This window comes from Balearica regulorum, chromosome 5, assembly GCF_011004875.1.
Source record: "Balearica regulorum gibbericeps isolate bBalReg1 chromosome 5, bBalReg1.pri, whole genome shotgun sequence".
Classification (NCBI taxonomy): Eukaryota; Metazoa; Chordata; class Aves; order Gruiformes; family Gruidae; genus Balearica; species Balearica regulorum.
In genome coordinates this window covers 24,271,583-24,290,773 of record NC_046188.1, presented here as the reverse complement: position 1 = coordinate 24,290,773, position 19,191 = coordinate 24,271,583, and the positions used below count along the sequence as shown (strand labels likewise).

Sequence of the window (19,191 nt, the reverse complement as noted above, 5' to 3'; positions counted from 1 at the left end):
CATAGAGTCCTGGTCATATTGTCCTCTTTCTCACTTTGTGTGTCTCAGGTGCCCCACGCCTTTTTTTGAAAGACTAACACTAGACCATTCATGCAATGTGTCATTTTTACTAACCAACTAATGTACTAACACCCTAACGACTCATCTTTGCTTTTAGTTATTTTAATTAACAATCGTTCTGTTCACGATTTTTTAATTTCCTTTCTTCCCCCTTTTCCGCAAAGCACTCAGGCATTGGACACGCTATGGTAAACAAACTACATTGTCTGGTAGATATCATTCTTATTGTCTCTTTTTTTGGGTTTGCCGTGTGTTACCTGCCTTTTCCTCCCCCTACCCCCTCTTTTTCCCCCCTCCTTTATACTTACTTCTTCCTTTATTTTAATTTCATTGAAACACTTCCCCCCCCCCCTTTTTTTTTTTTTTTCTTCTTCTTTTTTAATGGAAAAATGAGCAATAAAAGCAACTAACACAACTCTTCTGGAAATGGGGTTTGGACATTTCTTTCATTGGTTTCTTCACCTCCCTCTCTAGTTCTTCTTTTCCATTTCAGTGATAAATTGTTGGGGTTTTTGTCCCTTGTTTTGAGTTTAGCTTTCTCTCTTTTGCTTTGGTTTTCATTTTGCTTTTTTATCCCCTTTTGGTTTTTGGTTTTTTACTCTGAAGGTTTCTAGATAAGAACCATTGCAGGGCCTCTAGTCCGTGGTGGTGAAGGCTCTCTTTTTCTCTCATCCTTTTGTTGTGGCAACGGCTATTATGGGCAAACTGGCCGGAGTTGTCCTCTTTCTCCTGATTTTTCCCCACTTCCCTCCCTCCTCTTTCTCTCCTCCTCCTCCCTCTTGCTCTCTCACTTTCTCTCTTTCTGACCTCTACCTGCCGTGGCCGACAGGAGCTCAGCCGGTTGTTTGTTTCAGTACACACTCTGCATGGCATGTCCACGTCTGGTGACTCGCCTATCTTCTCCCGGCCTCGATCTATTTTCCTCCATCTTCCCTTTAAACCACTAACAACATCTAAGCAAAACACATTGAATTCACTTGCTCTTCTCCCTCCCTCTCCTTTCGTCCCCTTTCACCTTTCATGTGTTTGGGGTTAGAGGTTTTGGGGACATTTCTGTTTGGTTTTGAGTTTTTTGATTATTATGGGTTTGTTTGGTATTTTTATTTTTGATTGCATGCAAGTGTGAAATAGTTTTCTCTCTCTCCTTCTCCTTCTCTCTCTTTTTTCTCTCTCTTTTCTTGTCATCTTTGTGGGCTTCAGATATACTGGCATGACATATCAAAGTACAGTGTGTGCACGCTTTGTGTTTTCTTTCTTTCTCATCTCTGCTTCTCTCACACTTTTTGCTGTGTGGTTGATTTATTTTGATTTATTTTGATTTATTTTATTTTTATTGATTTCCTATTTGTATTTTGGTTATGAGTTAGTTTGTAATATCTAATTTTTTTTTAAATTTTTTTTTAGTGGTGGGTGGTGGCTGTGCGTCTCTCTAGGTACATGGCATGCACATCCATAATGTATTGAAAGTGAGATTCCTCCCCCCCCCACCCCGAATGCATGATCGTCAGTGTGCCGTGAGCAAAAGAAACATAAAAAATAAAAAATACCAACCTCGTCTTCATTAGTGGTTTTTTTTTTTTTTTTACTAACAACCATAACTAACTGTAATCATTAAAATAAATACTAATTAATCATAAAATCAGCTAATATGAGAAATCTCTTTCAAGGACAGTTCCATTTTCTGGCCTGAATAGGTGGAAAGCATCTTGATGGGTAGACTGCCGGGTCAGCCTGACAGTGCTGATGCACCAGAAAGGGGAGAAGCAGATGCTGGAGCATTTCCATTGTGAGTGAAGCAGACCAGAAAATGGAGCTTGGCTGAACTAAAAAAATACTATACCAAATCTCAACAAAATCCTTAATAAAACTGACATAAAACTATAGGGGAGGTAAGTTGTTCTGTTCAGGATTATAAGGTCATTGCTGGGATTTTCTTTGTCTGTTGTGTCCCTCGAACAGGTGACAATCTCTGTGGATGGCATCCTTACCACCACGGGCTACACGCAGGAGGACTACACCATGCTGGGGTCAGATGACTTCTTTTATGTGGGAGGGAGCCCCAGTACTGCTGATTTACCTGGCTCTCCAGTAAGCAACAACTTCATGGGCTGCCTCAAAGAGGTAACTATTTCAAATTAATTCTTGTTTCTGTGCTTTTGATTTCTCAAAGTCATCGCTCTTTCCTGCTTTTCATTACACACTCAATGTCTTTCTCTGATGCTGAATTTTACACTGATACTCTAACAGCTCTGTAAGGATAGACTTGTCATTCAGCCAGACAGAAGGCATCAGTGGCAAAACTCATGAGCTTATGGTCAGAATCAGACTTCTAGTGGCTGGATTACAGAAAAAATACCCATGGTAGTGGGAGAGGTGTCTTCTGAAAGCTGTTATCCATTTGGAAGAAAGCATTGCAATCTTCCAGGCACTGAGGCAATAACCATTAGAAAGAAGATAAATGGCCTTTGATTATTAAGTAGCATTTTTGTGTGAAAAAATCATAATCAGAACCTTAGGATATTTTTTTAAAGTTCTGGATTTCACCTGGAAATATAGTTAGTTGTCAATTTTCCAGGAAGATACAGAGTTAGAATAAACCAGAAAAATAAAAGTTGAAGGTAGTATAAAATACGTAAATTATGTGAGGAGAATGCAGCATGAAGATATAATTGAGATGTGGCAATAATGTGGCATGTGACCTTGAAGTGTACTGTGTGGGTAAGTCCATGCCGCAGAGTTGCTGCATTGGTCAGGAATAGCTAGCTGGCTTCCAAAACCCTGTCATCTCACGCTGGCTGGCTGCCCTTGTCACGTGGTTATTCCACAACTTTGAGAAAATCCACACGTGAGTAATAGAGATTGGACTGCCTGTCTAGCAGCAGGAACCAGAATAATGTTCCTTGGGGGGTGAAGTGGGGAAAAAAAAAAAAAAAGATGAAGCTTCAGCCCAAATCTGAAACATGGTGCAGTTGTTGGGGTGTTATGCCCTGCAGTTAGCTTTTGTCTGCTTTCCTATCTCTTCTAATAGAATTTGTGATGATCACTGTGATTAATGGTGATACAGATATTGACACTTCCAACGTGTTATAGAAAGCTTACTGAAAAACAAGCTTAAGTTTTCTGTCAGTCAGCTTCCTAGCTAGCCTGGAATAAGTTGCTTGCAAGAGTTTTCTGCCTAATGTTATGATTATGTACTAATACTGTTTTGCACGGGGTGTGGCTGGGTGAGTCTAATTTTTGTGCAGCCCAGAGGGTTGTCACAACATCCTGTTTGTATGAACATTCAATATCAGAGGGAAGGCAGAGCAGTGTTTTCATACAGGAGTCATGGAAACAGTGATGCTGAGCTAGATGTTGTTCTGTGGCTGTAACTGCCTGACAAGTTACCATCCTACTGACGCTTGACTCTTGGTGTCAGGGGTTGTATGTTATGTGCCAGTCCTTTGGTGTGAGTGATGCTTGTCAGAGTCTGGAGCTGCTCTCCTGCCTCACCTCTGGATTAGTGAAGGGGATGCACATATGCTGGAAAAGAGCACATGAGCGTCTTACATAGGAAATGAAACTGCCCTGCTGAATACAAACTGTCGTACAGAGATCAAATCCTTCTGTTTTTGTCTATAGAGCCTTGGGCCTGATTTTCATAGGCGCTGAGCATCTCAGTGTGATTGAAATCAAGAGGAGATACAGCTTCTTAGTGTCTCTTTAAATCAGGATCTTAATTTTATTTATGGATGCTATGAACATAACACTTAGTAGAGGCCATTTTTGTGTGTGCTTTAAGTCAAGCCAATGGAGCAGAGAAAGCGGTGACAAGAAAATCTTCAGCAGCTTTATTATTTATATAATCATTTGTATTCTATTAGCTTGCACAATGTGCAAAGAGCCGCTTACATAGCCATCCTGGGCTCATAATGCTCTGTGAGAAGAAAAATGCAAGCAACCACTTAAGAATGAGAGGAAGAGGAAGAAAACAGATAATCAGAATGTACTTTGTAATCTTCACTTGACTAGGCAGTGACAGGAGATGTGTATGAGCAGCTGTCTCAACTTAAAGACAGGCTGGTGCTGGCAGGGTTGGAGCTATACTCTGCTTAATAGCTACCTGCTCTTAGTAGGTTGCATGCTTTCAGCTGCTGTGAAAATGTTCCCCAAATGTACCTTGCCTGGCCTCTGAGGACGAATCCAGTATACATTATTCACTAAACATAAGTGTAGTGCAGGGTTGTCAGGGGAGGCACCTGGAAATGGGATGAATGGATAAATGTAATATTTCAAAAGGAAAGCCGTGTTACTAGTTAGCACTTTGCATGTCCATTCTGTCATTCCTTCCAACCCCTTACACCACAGGATGAGTTACTGCAGGTATCACTAGGAAGTATAAGGAAGCTGACTGTTCTGCTTTTCTTCAGTTCTGGTTTTGGCAAGTGGTGATGACAGGGAACTGCAATTAATGGAGAAAGAGCGGCCCTAGATGACTGTCACAATCCTGACAAAATCCGGAAGTGCTGTCATAACACCGATACCTGCACAGAGCAGGGTCTGACCAGAACAGATAGCCTGTATAGGCTGAGAAGGGTTCTCATTGCATATGTAGTGAGTTATTCTCAGACATCAAAGCAGGCAGTGCTTTCATTAAGTGGAGCTTTGGATGAGTTGAGCAGAAAATAGTTGGACTTGTAAAATTCCTCCTGGGGTTGGTTTGCTTTGCTTTGCTAGGGATGAAAACACTGATGGCAAAGGTAGCGGGATCAACCTGAGATCCACCTGGAATTAAGGGACGGTTCTGTTGAGTGTTTTCTTTATGTTTACTTCGGAAATGGCAGGGTATATCTGCACAATGTGATGCAGCATGGTACAAAAGAAACCTGAGCTGGCTCGAGAAAGCTAGAATGCCTGTGGGGATCAGCCTGACCCCCTGGGGCAGCCAGCTTTGATCCTTGAAGAGGCAGAACTGGGTTAGTGCAGTGCTTGTGTGCCTGTAACGTTTCTGGTTCCAGAACTGGTTCCAGGGAACTTTACTTACTCTCTGCATAGCATGGCAGTGTATTTCATAAATCAGTCCCTATAGGTTACGTTTTAAATTTTTTTCTCTGTGGCCAAGAAGGATGCTTGGTCTCTCATCAGTCAGTAGTGGAGGAGCTTGAGCTTGTAAGAAAAATATTCTAAGCTAAGAAAATTAGACTAAGGGATAGGATAGACCATGATAGCAAATATTGTTCCTTTCAGTTTATGCTTTCTGGTAGAGCAGTACTCTTTTTTCCTTCCAAAGTCCTAGCTGTGTAATCACCTGTTCCCAGAGACATAGCACATCCCAAGTTGATCCACTGCTGTTTGTAATAGTGAAGAACATCCTGCCAAACCCACTATGGATCTCTTGAAGGTGTTCAAGCAGAAAGGTCTGTTCTTACTCCTCTGCATTTGTTGAAGACTTCCTCTATGGATGTCTCACTTTCCTAGGAAGGCAAAGGGATTGATGCAGGCTTTGGAGTGAATCTTCCAGCCTTCCCCCGTAATCTCTCTTATTTCATCTGGACTGCATCAGCCTCACAATACAGCAACGAAACTGCTCATACGGGAGCTTAAGAGGGCTCCTCGAGTGGAGTGTTGCCTTCCCACTTCCTCTGAGATTACATGCAGGTGCTGAAGTGCAATGGTGCAGAGTGCCTAATGACCCTCTCTGCCCCTTTGCAGCTGGGAAGGACTTCTCCACTCAGCTGGGGTTGGTGGTAGGAGGAGGGACAGCTCTGGCAGGGTAGACATTTCATGTGGTCAGAGTCTAAGCCTTGACTAGGAGGGACTGGAGTGTGTAAAAGTGTGTTCCTAGCAAGCAATTAAGGGTCTTGGGGCTTCTCTGCTGCAGTATCTAAATAAGCTGTGGTGAAGGTAACCATGTTTTCTTTGAATTTTCTGAGGTAATATTTCCTCCTTTCACCACAGAATTAATCCTCATGCCTCTTCTTTTCCTTGTGGCTACAGGTTCTGACTGAAGAGATTCCACTAAGTTGCTAGCAGTTGCTAGCTAGATACCTAAATCATAAATCCAAGTGCTGTAGTTCAGGTTGGGTTTTTTGGGTTGTTTTTTTCTCCATTTTCATCAGAACTAAAGATGTCCTGATGTCTGGTAGCACTGTTTGTTTCACGTTTCTCCGTAGCCATCCTGGCAGTGTTGCAGTATAGCTGACACTGTAATGAGGGAGCAAGACTGGAAAATAGAAGTAACTTTTTCCATTAAAATTTTAAAAGACAGCATATGCAAATAAGGGCAGTACACAGACATCAAACATGGACATGGCATAAAATCTAAGGCTTTCTGGACCGTCAGTCTTAAGATAAATTTTTCTAGTGGAATCTTGGGGGGAAGAAACCAGATATAGAGATGTGTAGGAGGAGGTACAGAAGTACATCTGAGGCATGTGAGCAGAAATGGTTTTTAATGGGTGTCAGGGAAGGAGTGATAGTGCTTTTAGAGTCAGTGAATGGGTAAACAAGGAGAAGCACTGTTTGAAGGTGGAAAGGGAAAAGGATCCATTAATAGTTTTTAGAGACACCCAATATGGCCAGAAAGAGGTAGGACAAGAAAGGTAATGACAAACAGCTATATTTTGCATGTACTGGAGAGTCTCAGGGATGAGGTCACAGTAATCAGGGATGGAGACGGAGAGTGGCTGGGTGGGAAATGTAGCTGTGCAGGCAAAGAGGGAAAACTGGATTTCAATCTTCAATCACTAGGGAAGGGAGAGAATTGGAATATTTCCTAGGCTCTATTAGGGAGCCAGCCATTCAGATTTGATTTACTTGGAGCAGTACTTAGATGGTACAGATGGAGGTGCTTTAGAAGAGCCTAAGGTGGTCCCTAGAGAACGGATGTGCATGAGAGAATTTATGAAATCTTCACATTTTTCTATCAATGCTTTATTAAAATCTCAATTCTGAAAAATGTTGATTGGTACTAACAGCTTGATGGAAGCAGTGAGGTTTGCATATGGGTGGAATATGGCAGAAATTATTGCAGGGGTCAGGCACCATCTGGCTGTGATGGGAGGAAGCTGTGAAAGATTCGATCATTTCTGTCTGCAATTTAACTGCTAAGAGCCAGATTTCCAAATGGTTCATGAGTGTGCCCAGTTGCTGTATGTACATCTCGGATGCTATCTGTAAGCCAGGTCTTTCTCAGGCCTATTTGCATGTGTAATGATGATGTGATTTCTGTTTGGGGATGAGCTTCTCTGGTTGGAGTGTCACACTGGGGAGGAGGCTGAAGGTGCAGCCTCCGAAAACACAGAGGCAGAGAAAAACAGCCCGAGTGTGAAGAAGGCAGATGGGCGGAAGTTGCAGTTGTAAGAGCCCTTCCCTTACAGGGAGACCAGATAGCCCAAAAGCATTTGCGTGCCCAAGATCCCCTTCCAGAGCAATGATTTAACAGAGGCCCAAGAATGCATAAGAGGAGATGGCGAGTGAGGAAGCAAGAGTGTGAGGAATTTCACTGATATGCTGCAGAGGAGGTTACCACATGAATGGCACTAATTGCCCACACGTGTTGGTCCAACACTGCTGCTCCAGCTGCTCTATTGTCTTTGGACCAGTCTGTTTCCTATCTGTATTAGTTAGTGAATTTATTGTTTGAAAAAGAAAGGGAGGGGCTAGTGGTACTGCATAGAAGCAGACAAAGCATGGCCAAAGGCTGAATATGATTCCTCTTCTCAAAATATGTCTTGTTCTTAATCTTGGTCTCCTATTACTATCGCTGCCAGAGCATCCCAAATAGCCCTGATGATGATGACCCTGATCCCAAACTTCCAAATCCTGAGGCCTGTAAAGTTTTTGGTTGCTCATTATTCTTCTATTTCCAGTTGCGTTACTGCTGCAGTGGTGGATCAGCCTATTGCTGCAGCTGTGGGCTGTGTGTATTGAGAGTCAAGAATATCTGTGCATTTTCTCTGTGCATCTGCAGAACATTCAGCACAAGGCCTTTGACGTGTTTTTGACTGCCCTTGTTGTAGAAGCATAACAACACAGTGGCTTGGAAGACACAACACGGGAGATGTTGGCCAACATTTTGAGCAGCTCCTGCTGAAATTCATGAAGGGAATAAGAAAAAATATATTTCTGTAAAGATTTAATTTGGAGGTGGAAATGGAGACACATGGAAACTGAGAGAAATGTGATACAAGGCAAGATGCTGAGAGAATCCTGAATAGACCAATGGATGGGGAGGGGAAGATGGTTGTGTTTTCTCATCAAGTAGTACTTATAAGCTTAGTTCCTGGGCTGGTTTGCATTTGGTATTTCTATATTAGCTCAGAGTCAGAAGAGGTATGTGGTTGTTTATTTGGGCAGTAGAACATTTCCCAGGCTGCCTCCTGGCTGTCAACACATGTTGGATGCCTGAGCATGAATCCTGCAAGACTTTGTGGTACACAGTGAGGAATACCTTGTGCTTTGTGGTACGAGCATGGGGCATACATGAAGCTAAGGTGAGCAAGAAACTCTCTGAACTGAGCATCTGAAAGCTGAAGCACCTTGCCCATCTATCTCTGGGCTTTTTGACAGCACTGAAAAAGCAGAAACATTTTGAGGAGGATTTTTTTTTTTTTTTTTTGAACAAATGCTTTTATCTTGCTAGAGGAACTTCAGTTGCTCTGCCAGACCTCTGCTGTGCTGCCAGGAAGGAGTGGCATTGTACCTCCCTTGTTTACATGTGCCCACCATCCTGTAACCATAAAAGAATGCATCACACCAGCCTTTTTTCTCAGGAACTAGTACTCAGTACTGCTAGGAGAAAATCTATAATACCACTTATATCAAACTAGGCATAAGTCAGTCTTTTGTGGTTCATGGTCCCAATGCTAACATTTAGCAGAGTGATGAATGTCAGCCACTCTGGAGAAGGCACTTGATTCAGTTGATTTTGCTGGTGGCTTTTTTATAGAATCATTTAGCAAGGATGGGAGAAAAGAGGAATGTTTGTTCTGTGAACCAAAGGCAAGACAGTCATTCCGACATGGAAAGTCTACGCCCGTACTGCGAGCCAGGGAGCAAAGAAGAGAAAGGATGAAGGTTTCTATGCAGTGTTTATGAGTCGTGGGAGATGAAGGGTCAGAGGTGAGCTTTTGTGATGCAGATGGAGCACACAGAGAGGAAAGCATCCTGTGATACAATAACAAAATGTCAGTATTTTACAATTAATTCATCTGAAGGAGTTTAGACAGAGAGAAGCAAACTACCTAGCAGGGCCTGTAGTCTCTGAGCATGTTCCTATTTAATACTCTTTTGAGTGAATTCCCTTAACTTTCCCCATTTCCTAAACACCAAGAAAGTAGAATATCCCAGACTGAGAGCTCAGGAGAAACTCAGATCAGAATGTCCCAGTCAGTTTGACATGACAAATGAATATCTTTGATTTTGGAGTGTATTTGTGTAGTGTCTAATGTTCTCTTTCTAAATTGTGATTCTTGTGAATGATGAAGATTTCACACAGAAAATTCAATGGTACAGAGTTTGATGTGCTGTGACCCTATCCTTAGTAAATACATGTACTAAAAGTATCGTTCATAATGATGAATAGTATTAGCTCATAGGACCCTTTGTCTGAAGAGTTCAGTAGGTGGCTCTTTCAAGGGACCCTCAGACATTTTAGCTTCTTTCAAACAGTCAGCTAAAATACAGTACCAAAGGGAGTATATATCATTATCTCCTTCCTTCAAATGCTGCAACTGAGGCACAGATGTGATGTGACTTGGTCAACATCATACAGCCTGCCACTGGTAGAGCAATAGATAAAAGATCCATCTCTTCTTGTTCCTCCTCCCCCGGCAGGGAGAGCCTATGTTTTCAGTACAGTGTAAGAGTCACAACTGATGGAATATACTGGAGAATATTAGATGCTCCTGGAATTACTGCAACCTTGGGTCTCTGGGGAATTTTCTTCTTTACAGTCGTCTTTATCAATTTATTCTTGTTTTATCCTTGATTTCTTTATACATTCCTGTCAAGCTGACAGGGGATGAGTATAAAAAACAAACTTCAGAGGATTGCACAGGGCATATATAGGTTACATGGAAAGTGTATCTTAACTTGCCAGCTGAACTGTTGCTGATGGGTATGAAGTGCCCCCCTACCTTCTCTTAAGAGTCAGCTCGGGTGAGGAAATGAAGAAAAATCCAGAACAGACTCCCAAGTGATATAAGTAGCTGAGTTTGAGGCTGGAAACTGTTCAAATGAAGATCAGTCCTGAACAAACAGTTGGTGTTGCAGCTCATTTTTTAACATGAGCAAGGTCTGATGGGTATTTCTCTGCTGTTTCTGTTGGATTTCAGTCCAAGATATTAGGAATTGCATCATAAGTGCAATCTCTTAGGAGATGTCTTAATGTCTGACCAGATCGAGAAATGATCTTCCAGTTATGGATCCAGTTAAAACTTAAACTTCCACTGGATTTGGGGAGATTCTTTAATGAAGTACATATCACTCTGCATGTTTGCAGAGGTTAATATTTCACTTTCCCATGTTCTCAAATTTTTAGTAAGGATTAATGACCTGGCCCACAGCAATGAAAATCAGTAGTCTTGTGAGGTGTATTAGTGTGCTGCCAGTCCTGCAGCTTTGCTTTAGCTAGGGAGTTATTCAAAGCCTCTTTTCCTTAGGTAGCTTAGCCCTTGCCTACCCTACAGAAGAAAGGTTTCTGCTAGCATTATTCCCTTGTCACATGCATGACACAGAAAGGAACTTTGTCAGCTTGGCTTCTTTGCATCCATTGCATTTGCTGGCATAATGATATTGGATGAGGGTTTGTTACTAAATAAAATCAGCTAACCTCAATTATTGATCAGTCTCTTTAATCAAATGTTTCTGACCACATAGAAAGCAGAAGAGTAATGTACTCATGACACATCCCTAGAAAGTTTACTCATGGCCTGCCCATATATCCATGGAAAGTATTCCTGTTAAGCAGGAAAACAATTTGAAATTGCCTCATGAAATTAGTCCTTAGTGAAGTAATTTGAGTGTGAAAATGAAGTGCTAGAATTACCTTTCAATTAATAAAACATGGGAGATCCAAAGCCAGGAGCTGAAGTTTCATCTGACTTTGGTACAGGAGCTAGAGATGTTATTTTTATCATCTGTGTACTGAAACAATCACTAGGCTCCTGAAATGTTTCCTTTAATGAAATTCATATAGCTCTGGAATCCTATAGCCATAATGAACCTAGAAATACAAACTGGTTTTGGTTATTTTTCATAGCTCTGTCCACAAATTGAACAAATACAGGTTCTAGTTAAGATCACATTTATTATAATATAGTATCTTGTTCTCTGAAACTCTTATCAGTAGGCAGACTGCAAATTGCAGGTGTTTTATGTCAGCCCCAGTGCACACATTTTTCTGGGGGATTAATTTAAAGGATAATTCACATATCAACAGTTCAGTGCCATAGAACTTCTAATGTTACTGCGCTCTTAGAAAGTTTACGAAAGTAATTAATGGGCAAAGTCTGATTAATAAAGTATATATGTAGATTGAGCATACATTTTAAAGAAAGCATTGATGAGCAAATATAGATACTGAAACTTTCTATGCAGGATGTGTAAGAGGCATATTTTTGCAGGGCTGTTTTAACTATGTACTGCCACCATACTCATAAGCTGAAGAGAATCCATAGAGCTAGAACAGAGCGTGGTCTAACCTGGTCTAACTCTCTCCAGCTGCCACTGGAACCAGGTACCTAGCTAGTAAACCAGCAGCAGAGGTTGGTGTCACCACTAGGCGGTGTAGCCAGCAGGGTGATGTGTCGCATTGGTAATAGAGCACTCCACTGAATCCTGAGCCATCTGCCCTTGATCGTGGTCCTAGGGCCTTCTGTGCTTGCTTTGCGGCAGGACCGTCAGGAGTGGACTTTTTCTTTCCTGCATAATGAATCGTAGAATGGTTTGGGTTGGAAGGGACCTTAAAGATCATCTAATTCCAATGTCCCTGCTGTGGGCAGGGACACCCTCCACTAGACCACGTTGCCCAAAGCCTCATCCAGCCTGGCCTTGAACACTTCCAGCCATGGGGCCTCCACAACCTCTCTGGGCAACCTGTTCCAGTGCCTCACCACTCTAACAGTAAAGAATTTCTTTCTAACATCTAATCTAAATTGACCCTCCTTCAGCTTGAACCCATTACCCCTTGTCCTGTCACTACACTCCCTGATAAACAGTCCCTCACCATCTTCCCTGTAGGCCCCTTCAGGTACTGGAAGGCCACAATAAGATCTCCCTGGAGCCGCCTTTTCTCCGGGCTGAACAACCCCAACTCTCTCAGCCTGTCCTCATAGGACAGGTGCTCCAGCCCTCTGATCAGCTTCGTGGCCCTCCTCTGGACTCTCTCCAACAGCTCAATGTCTTTCTTGTACTGGGGCCCCCAGAGCTGGACGCAGTACTCCAGGTGGGGTCTCACAAGAGCAGAGTAGAGGGGCAGGATCACCTCCCTCGACCTGCTGGTCACGCCTCTTTTGATGCAGCCCAGGACATGGTTGGCTTTCTGGGCTGCAAGCGCACGCTGGCGGCTCATGTTGAGCTTCTCATCAATCAATACCCCCAAGTCCTTCTCCTCGGGGCTGCTTTCAATCCATTCCTTGCCCAGCCTATAGTTGTGCTTAGGATTGCGCCGACCCACGTGCAGGACCTTGCACTTGGCCGTGTTGAACTTCATGCAGTTTGCACAGGCCTGCCTCTCCAGCCTGTCAAGATCCCTCTGGGTGGTATCCCTACCGGACTCCTGCTGAGCTTCTGTACCTGCAAGGGATGTGCTATGTGCTGTTGTTCAGAAAATGCATGTGTTTACAGGTGTAGAACTATATTCATATAGGAAAATTCAGGAAATGTAATGGGAATTGGAGCAATATAGCCTGTGCTTTGGGCATATAATAAAGTTAATTGGTAACCTAGGCTCCAAAGAATGAAAAAAATAAAAGCAACAGTCCTTGAACACATATATGATCTAATCCATCTCCATTCAAGAATAGGCAAATTAAGACAGGATATAGAGTATTGATGGACAAACATAACTGAGTCCAAAGTCATCAGCAGAGCAGTGGTGATACTCACGGAGGTTGCTGTGGCAAAGATTTCTGGCTGTCTTTTTCTTATTCCATTAGCCAAATGCAGTCCCATCCTAATGAGTGTTGTGATCTTAACTTCGTCTGTCTAAAACCTGGTGTTCTCAGTTTATGATGAAAGTAAATGAGCTGCTTTTGCTTTGCGTGACTATGTAGTTCACTGAGCTTAGTAAACTCTTGGTTTGGGTGAATACTGAGAAGAAATAAGAGATATACTTTTATTTGTCGCTCCTTATGTTACATTAAAGAGGTTGCTAAGGATCAATCTTACACTGTCAGATAGAAATAGAAACATGAGTAGTTTTGGAGAGTCAAGACCTGCCATATGCTAATATTAATAAAATTATAGGAGGGAGAGGAGTTCCAAACCTGTGCTGTTTATGTACACGTGCGTAAAACAGACACTTTCAGCTTAGGAATGAGTGGGATGCTCATCACCAAGGAAGGTAAAGAGAGAATGTACTTTTGTAGCATGTAGGGTTTGAAAGCTTGGCAGGCAGAGAGTTAATAACATGGAGCATGCAGAGCTTAGTGTATTCTCCAGTGCTATGATATGCCCTCTGACTCTTGACATAGCTGTAATAATGATGACAGAAACACCTTTCCTTCTGTATTTGAATACCTGCTCCAAGCTCAAGAATTAAAAGGTCTCTGCTCCCTATGTTACTGTGTCCGCCAATGCACTTTCTTTTAATTAAACCATTTATGCTTCTTTTGAAAATATCTGCTCCCTTTACCAGCAGGAACAGGCACCACTGGATTTGAGGCTCGAATTTCTTCTAACTTAACCCCATTTCAGTCTGACTTTGGGACCGTTAGTGAGTCCTCAGCCTTCTCGGTAATTATTTTTTCTTCTGTTAGTCTTAATTTTATTGCAGTCTTCAAATACAGATGTGCACAGCAGTGAATATTATACTCTAGCTGTGCTTTCAGGTAGGTTGTGGTCATTCAGTCATGGTGTGCAAGGGCTGGATCTAGATTTTTAGAGCTTTGATTAGAGAGTTTTTCTTGGCTGTAGTAGCTTACTTCCCGCTTGACAAGTGTCATCTCTTTGGGAGTAGCAGTCACTATATAAATCTTCTTGCCTGACCCTGAAGGCTAGACTATTGCTATGAAACGCGCATGTGTGTGTATGTATTGTGAGCGATGGGGAAAGACTGAGCTGCTGCTACCCACCACAAAAAGCCAGTCTGCTGCAGCTGCCAACAAGGGAGCCAAGAAAGGATGATGAGGTTTGAATGTTGAGCTGGTGGGCTGAATGACTCCTCCCAGGTCCACCACTCCTCTGTAGCAGTGAGCCAGCTACCTGTCAAGTGTGAGTAGGACAGGAGGAGCCAGGCAACTAATGGGCAGCATTTGTTAGTTGAACTGCATGGAAAAGGCAGTGGGCTTGATATGATACAATCAGATTTTGTATTGTCTCTGATTTTCTTGCCATTCTAATTCTTTGTCATTGCTGCTTTCTGAGTTTGGTCTACTCCTGTTGATGTTGTCTGTTGCACTGAATATCTGTGCTTTGGGATTGTTTTGTCTCCCTCCTTCCTTCAAACTGCACAGGCAGAATTCATTTAGTTCAGAATTAACAGTGGATGTATCTAGATTCCTAAGCAATTCAATGGGAATAATATAGGTATATGGAAAGATGCAATGTAAGCTGTGAATTGCTTATGACAAGGTTTTATACTCTTTGAGCTACAGTTCTGTAAGTGGAAGTGTTAAAAATGGTAATATCAGAGCTCAAAGATGAGTTAGGGTCTGTCCTCTGCCCCTGCTTCTCGTAGCTATCTAGACATAGATGTAGTAGCACAATGAGATGAATGCCGTTTAACAGGTCTTAGGGGAACATCAGGAGGATTGCTGTATTCCATACTGTGGCTACTGGTGACTTCACATCACCAGAAGCGGGAAAACTCAAATGCTCCTACTTCCTAAGCACAAATCTTAGCACTTCAGCACTTAACACTTCAAGGAGAGCATCAGTTCTCTGTGAGCTATACAGGGCTGATTACACACAACTGAACAGTAACAACTGCATCCAGGAAAGCAGTGATGCCTAGTGTGCAAATCACCAAGCTCCTCTGGCCGGAGTGGAAGTGACTGAGAGGTGGTGTCTCAGTTCTAGCACCCTGAGAGGTAACTGTGAATGATGCCAGCAAAGCTTTCTTACTGTATCAGTGTTAGCAAGCAGAGGGAACGCAGAGGCTTGGTAATGATGGCAGAGATGAAAAATGGCATTTAGAAATGGGGCTTGAGAATGGCATAATCATTCCTGTTAAATCTGTGCCTTTCTTTCTGATTATTAGCCATTTTAAGTGGAATGGGTTTTGCATCTAGAACAAGTCTCTGAACAGATGATTAATGGTTTTATCTGTAATAACTTTACATTTTATAGAACCCTGCTAGGAGTCCGCATCTGGTGAGCCTAGCTATTTAAAGCTGTGTTAATTCTGTTAATTGCTCTATGTTTATTTGGATTGCTGGCACCTGCGGGCTTTAGGATAATGTAGGGGAGGGGGGAATATATTCTCTCCCTCTTTCTAGCTGAGAAAAATGGAGAGGACCATTTCCTCAGCTAGGAACAGCAACCTTGGCAGAACATCCCAGCTGGATTGGTTGTCCTTGAGATTTCCCTCTTTTACTACAGCTGAATGCAGTCAGATGCCAGCCAGAGGCAAGATGTTCCCTTGATTGGGGCAGGAGGTAGGCAGACAATCTGCTTTTGCATGCACTTGCCATCATCGGGCAGTAGCAGCAACAGGGAATGCAGCCAGTGATTTTTAGAAGGCTGATCAGGTCCATCCCATTCTGATCCTGCTTCTCAGCTGCCTTCCAGCGTTTGTTTTCCAGTTTGGTTTCGGTTGTGAAGTGCTCCAGTAGATTTCAAGCCCTGAACAGATGTGAAGATAAATATGCTGATGCTTTCTGAACTTTTGTCAGAGAAAAGATCCAGCAGTGGAATTCAGAACATTTGAGGTGACCAAAACATTGCTGTAAAATGCTAGAAGGGCAGAACAGTTGTTCTCATGTTTGCAGCTGGATTAGACAAACCACTGGAACAATCTGGATCAGGCTCTGATGACAAACTTTTTCCTGGTCTTTTGCTCTTTTACCTCTGGGAAGATACTCTCATGGGCAGCAAAATGGGGAAGCAAAGGGTTTCACTCGCATTATTAACTGCTGACTTAAAAGTGTAGCAGATCCTGAAAGGCTTGGTATTAGGTGGCTTTTAGCTAATAAAAGTTCAATATGGCTGTTATCTGAGTGGGTAGCAGAAGAAGTGGCTACTCTGGTTTATGTAGGTGCCAGTTCTTTCTCAGACCTCTGATAAGGGTTTCAGTCAATGGTTCAACTTTGGCGATGCTAGGACGTCTTCCCAACAAATCAGATGATTAATTAAGAAGATCTGTTCACACTCTGTTACTTGTTTTATGGCTGTCTTCAAAACTGCAATTTTTCTTGAGAAGACCAATGAGATGCTAGGGTGAAATCTGCCCTCCTGATACTGATGATGTAACCACAGTTGGGTTTCTGCAGCTGCCCTATAACCCTTTATGGCCACTGACTAAATGGGACGTTGTATCCTCCCAAAGGAGGTTCCTTCTCAAAAAGAGGGTCTGTCACATCACCCATCTCGAAGGTGTAAAGAACTGTAAAGAAAAGCACCTGTAGCACTCAAGAGTTTGACAAACCATGATCCTTGTGACTTGTCACTCCTAAAGGACAAGACTGCTGTATTTGTCATCTCTCAAGTAGAAGGTGTTACTGGAAATGTCCAGTTCATTCATTCTGTCCAGGTATGGTTAAACAATCAATTGCAATATTAAAATTTGTTACAAAGCAAAGCTCAAGAAAAGTATATGCTGTTCTTTTAATTAGTATATGCTTAGCTCTTCTGGCTTCAGGCTAGTTTTCCTGTTTACAGCCTCTATGACACATTTTGTTAGAACTTCACAAATCATATATCACAGGAGAAATTAATTATGCATGTAACTTAGATAATAACTTTCATCTCGTGAGCTTCACAGAAAGTCTATACATTACACATTAATAATTCAAATGACAGCTTTGACATTGAGTGCATTTTCTAAATCACTTCTTCTATCCCTTCTTAGAAGTTTTGGGTCTGTGTGGGAACCACAGCTGTTTTTTAAAAACTTGATTCCAGCTCTGTTTCCCAATTTCTCCTGGAGGCTGGATTTGCCAGTGCATCCAGCAGAGGAGGGCAAATAAATGTTGGTGTCCCCTATGGTTTTGCAACTTGAGCTTATGGGGAAGACTTGGTTTGTATGAGGACACCTTTTGGTAAAAATCATAGAATAGTTTGGGTTGGAAGGGACCTTTAAAGGTCATCTAGTCCAACACCTCTGCCATGGGCAGGGACATCTTCAAGTTGATCAGGTTGCACAGAGTCCCATCAAACCTGACTTTACAGGGATGGAGCATCTACCACCTCTCTGGGCAACCTGTTCTAATGTTTCATCACCCTTATTGTAAAAACATTATTCCTTACATCTAGTCTAAATCTACCATTTTTTTTAGTTTAAAACCATTACCCCTTGTCCTATCGCAACAGGCGCTGCTAAAAAGTTTGTCCCCATATTTCTTATAAGCCCCCTTTAAGTATTGCAAAGCTGCAATAAGATCTCCTCGGAGCCTTCTCTTCTCCAGGCTGAACAACCCCAAATCTCTCAGCTTGTCTTCATAGGAGAGGTGCTCCAGCCCTCTGATCATCTTTGTGACCCTTCTCTGGACTCGCTCCAAGAGCTCCATGTCCTTTTTGTGTTGGGGCCCCCAGAGCTGGATGCAGTACTCCAGGTGGGGTCTCACAAGAGCAGAGTAGAGGGGCAGAATCAGCTCCCTCGACCTGCTGGTCACGCTTGGTTTTGATGCAGCTCAGGATATGGTTGGCTTTCCGGGCTGTGAGCGTATATTGCCAGAGCATGTCCAGCTTTTCGTCCACCAGTACCCACAAGTCCTTCTCCACAGGGCTGCTCTCAATTCCTTCATCCCTCAGCCTTTATTGATTCTGGGGGTTGCCCTGGCCCAGGTGCAGGACCTTGCACTTGGCCTTGTTGAACCTCATGAGGTTCACATGGCTCCACTTCTCGAGCTTGTCCACGTCCCTCTGGATGGCATCCTGTCCCTCAGGCATGTCAGCCACACCACACAGCTTGGTGTCATTTGCAAATTTGCTGGGGGTGCACTAGATCTCACTATGTTATTGACGAAGCTATTAAACAGTACTGGTGCCAGTACAGACCCTTGAGGGACACCACTTGTCACTGATCTCCATCTGGACATTGAGCCGTTGACCACTACCCTCTGGATGTGACCATCCAACCAATTCCTCATCCACCGAACAGTCCACCCATCAAATCTGTATCTCTCCAATTTAGAGAGAATGATTTTGTGGGAGACCGTGTCAAAGGCCTGTATCTGAAAACTGCCTCCTCAAATACTCAGGCAAGTCTAAGAGAACAGCTGTCTGGCAGTACTCCCCTAAAACCATTTCACAGACTTCACTTATTTGAAGTGCAGCAGATGAACTTTGGTGGTGGTGCCAAGGACTTATGAATAGTATTGGCGTTTTATTTTAACTGTGGCAACCAGGAGCTTCCTTGGATTTATTGAGGCCTTGGTAAGTGTGTAGACAAGAGAGTTTTGGTAAATGTAGCCTACCTTTCAAAAGGCTCTTAAAGAATTAAAAAAGTGATGGGGAAAGAAAGAAGGTCCCTGCACAGAGGAAGAACTGGTTGGAAGGTAAAAAACAGAATGTGGGACTAAACAGGCAGTTTTCCCATGGGAAGGCCCCAGTGGAGAAGACTTCTGGGATCCATGCTGAGCTGTGAAGATTCATTAGTGGAATTATAAATGGAAATAAATAGGGATGGGGAAGGCATACCTTTTGCTGAGACTATGACAGTATTCAGGTGAGGACTGTTTACAGAACTGCAGAGGATGACCTAGTAATACTGAATTGGCTGGACAAAGAAATGGCAGATTAAATGTCTGTAGATAGAAATTGAGTTAT

General features: G+C 42.7%; 1 protein-coding gene across 2 annotated transcripts in view; it reads left to right on the top strand.

The window, feature by feature from the left end:
• Positions 1 to 19,191, top strand: part of NRXN3 (neurexin 3) — a 1,011,514-nt gene that overhangs the window by 258,826 nt on the left and 733,497 nt on the right. Inside the window, exons 1-2 of one of the 2 annotated variants that reach the window (XM_075753770.1) lie at positions 236 to 269; positions 2,020 to 2,181. In XM_075753770.1, coding sequence (XP_075609885.1) covers positions 246 to 269; positions 2,020 to 2,181 — 186 coding nt within the window. In that variant the 5' untranslated portion in view covers positions 236 to 245. Of the gene's footprint in view, positions 1 to 235; positions 270 to 2,019; positions 2,182 to 19,191 lie in introns of those variants that run through there. The other variant, XM_075753769.1, reaches the window with a different exon arrangement.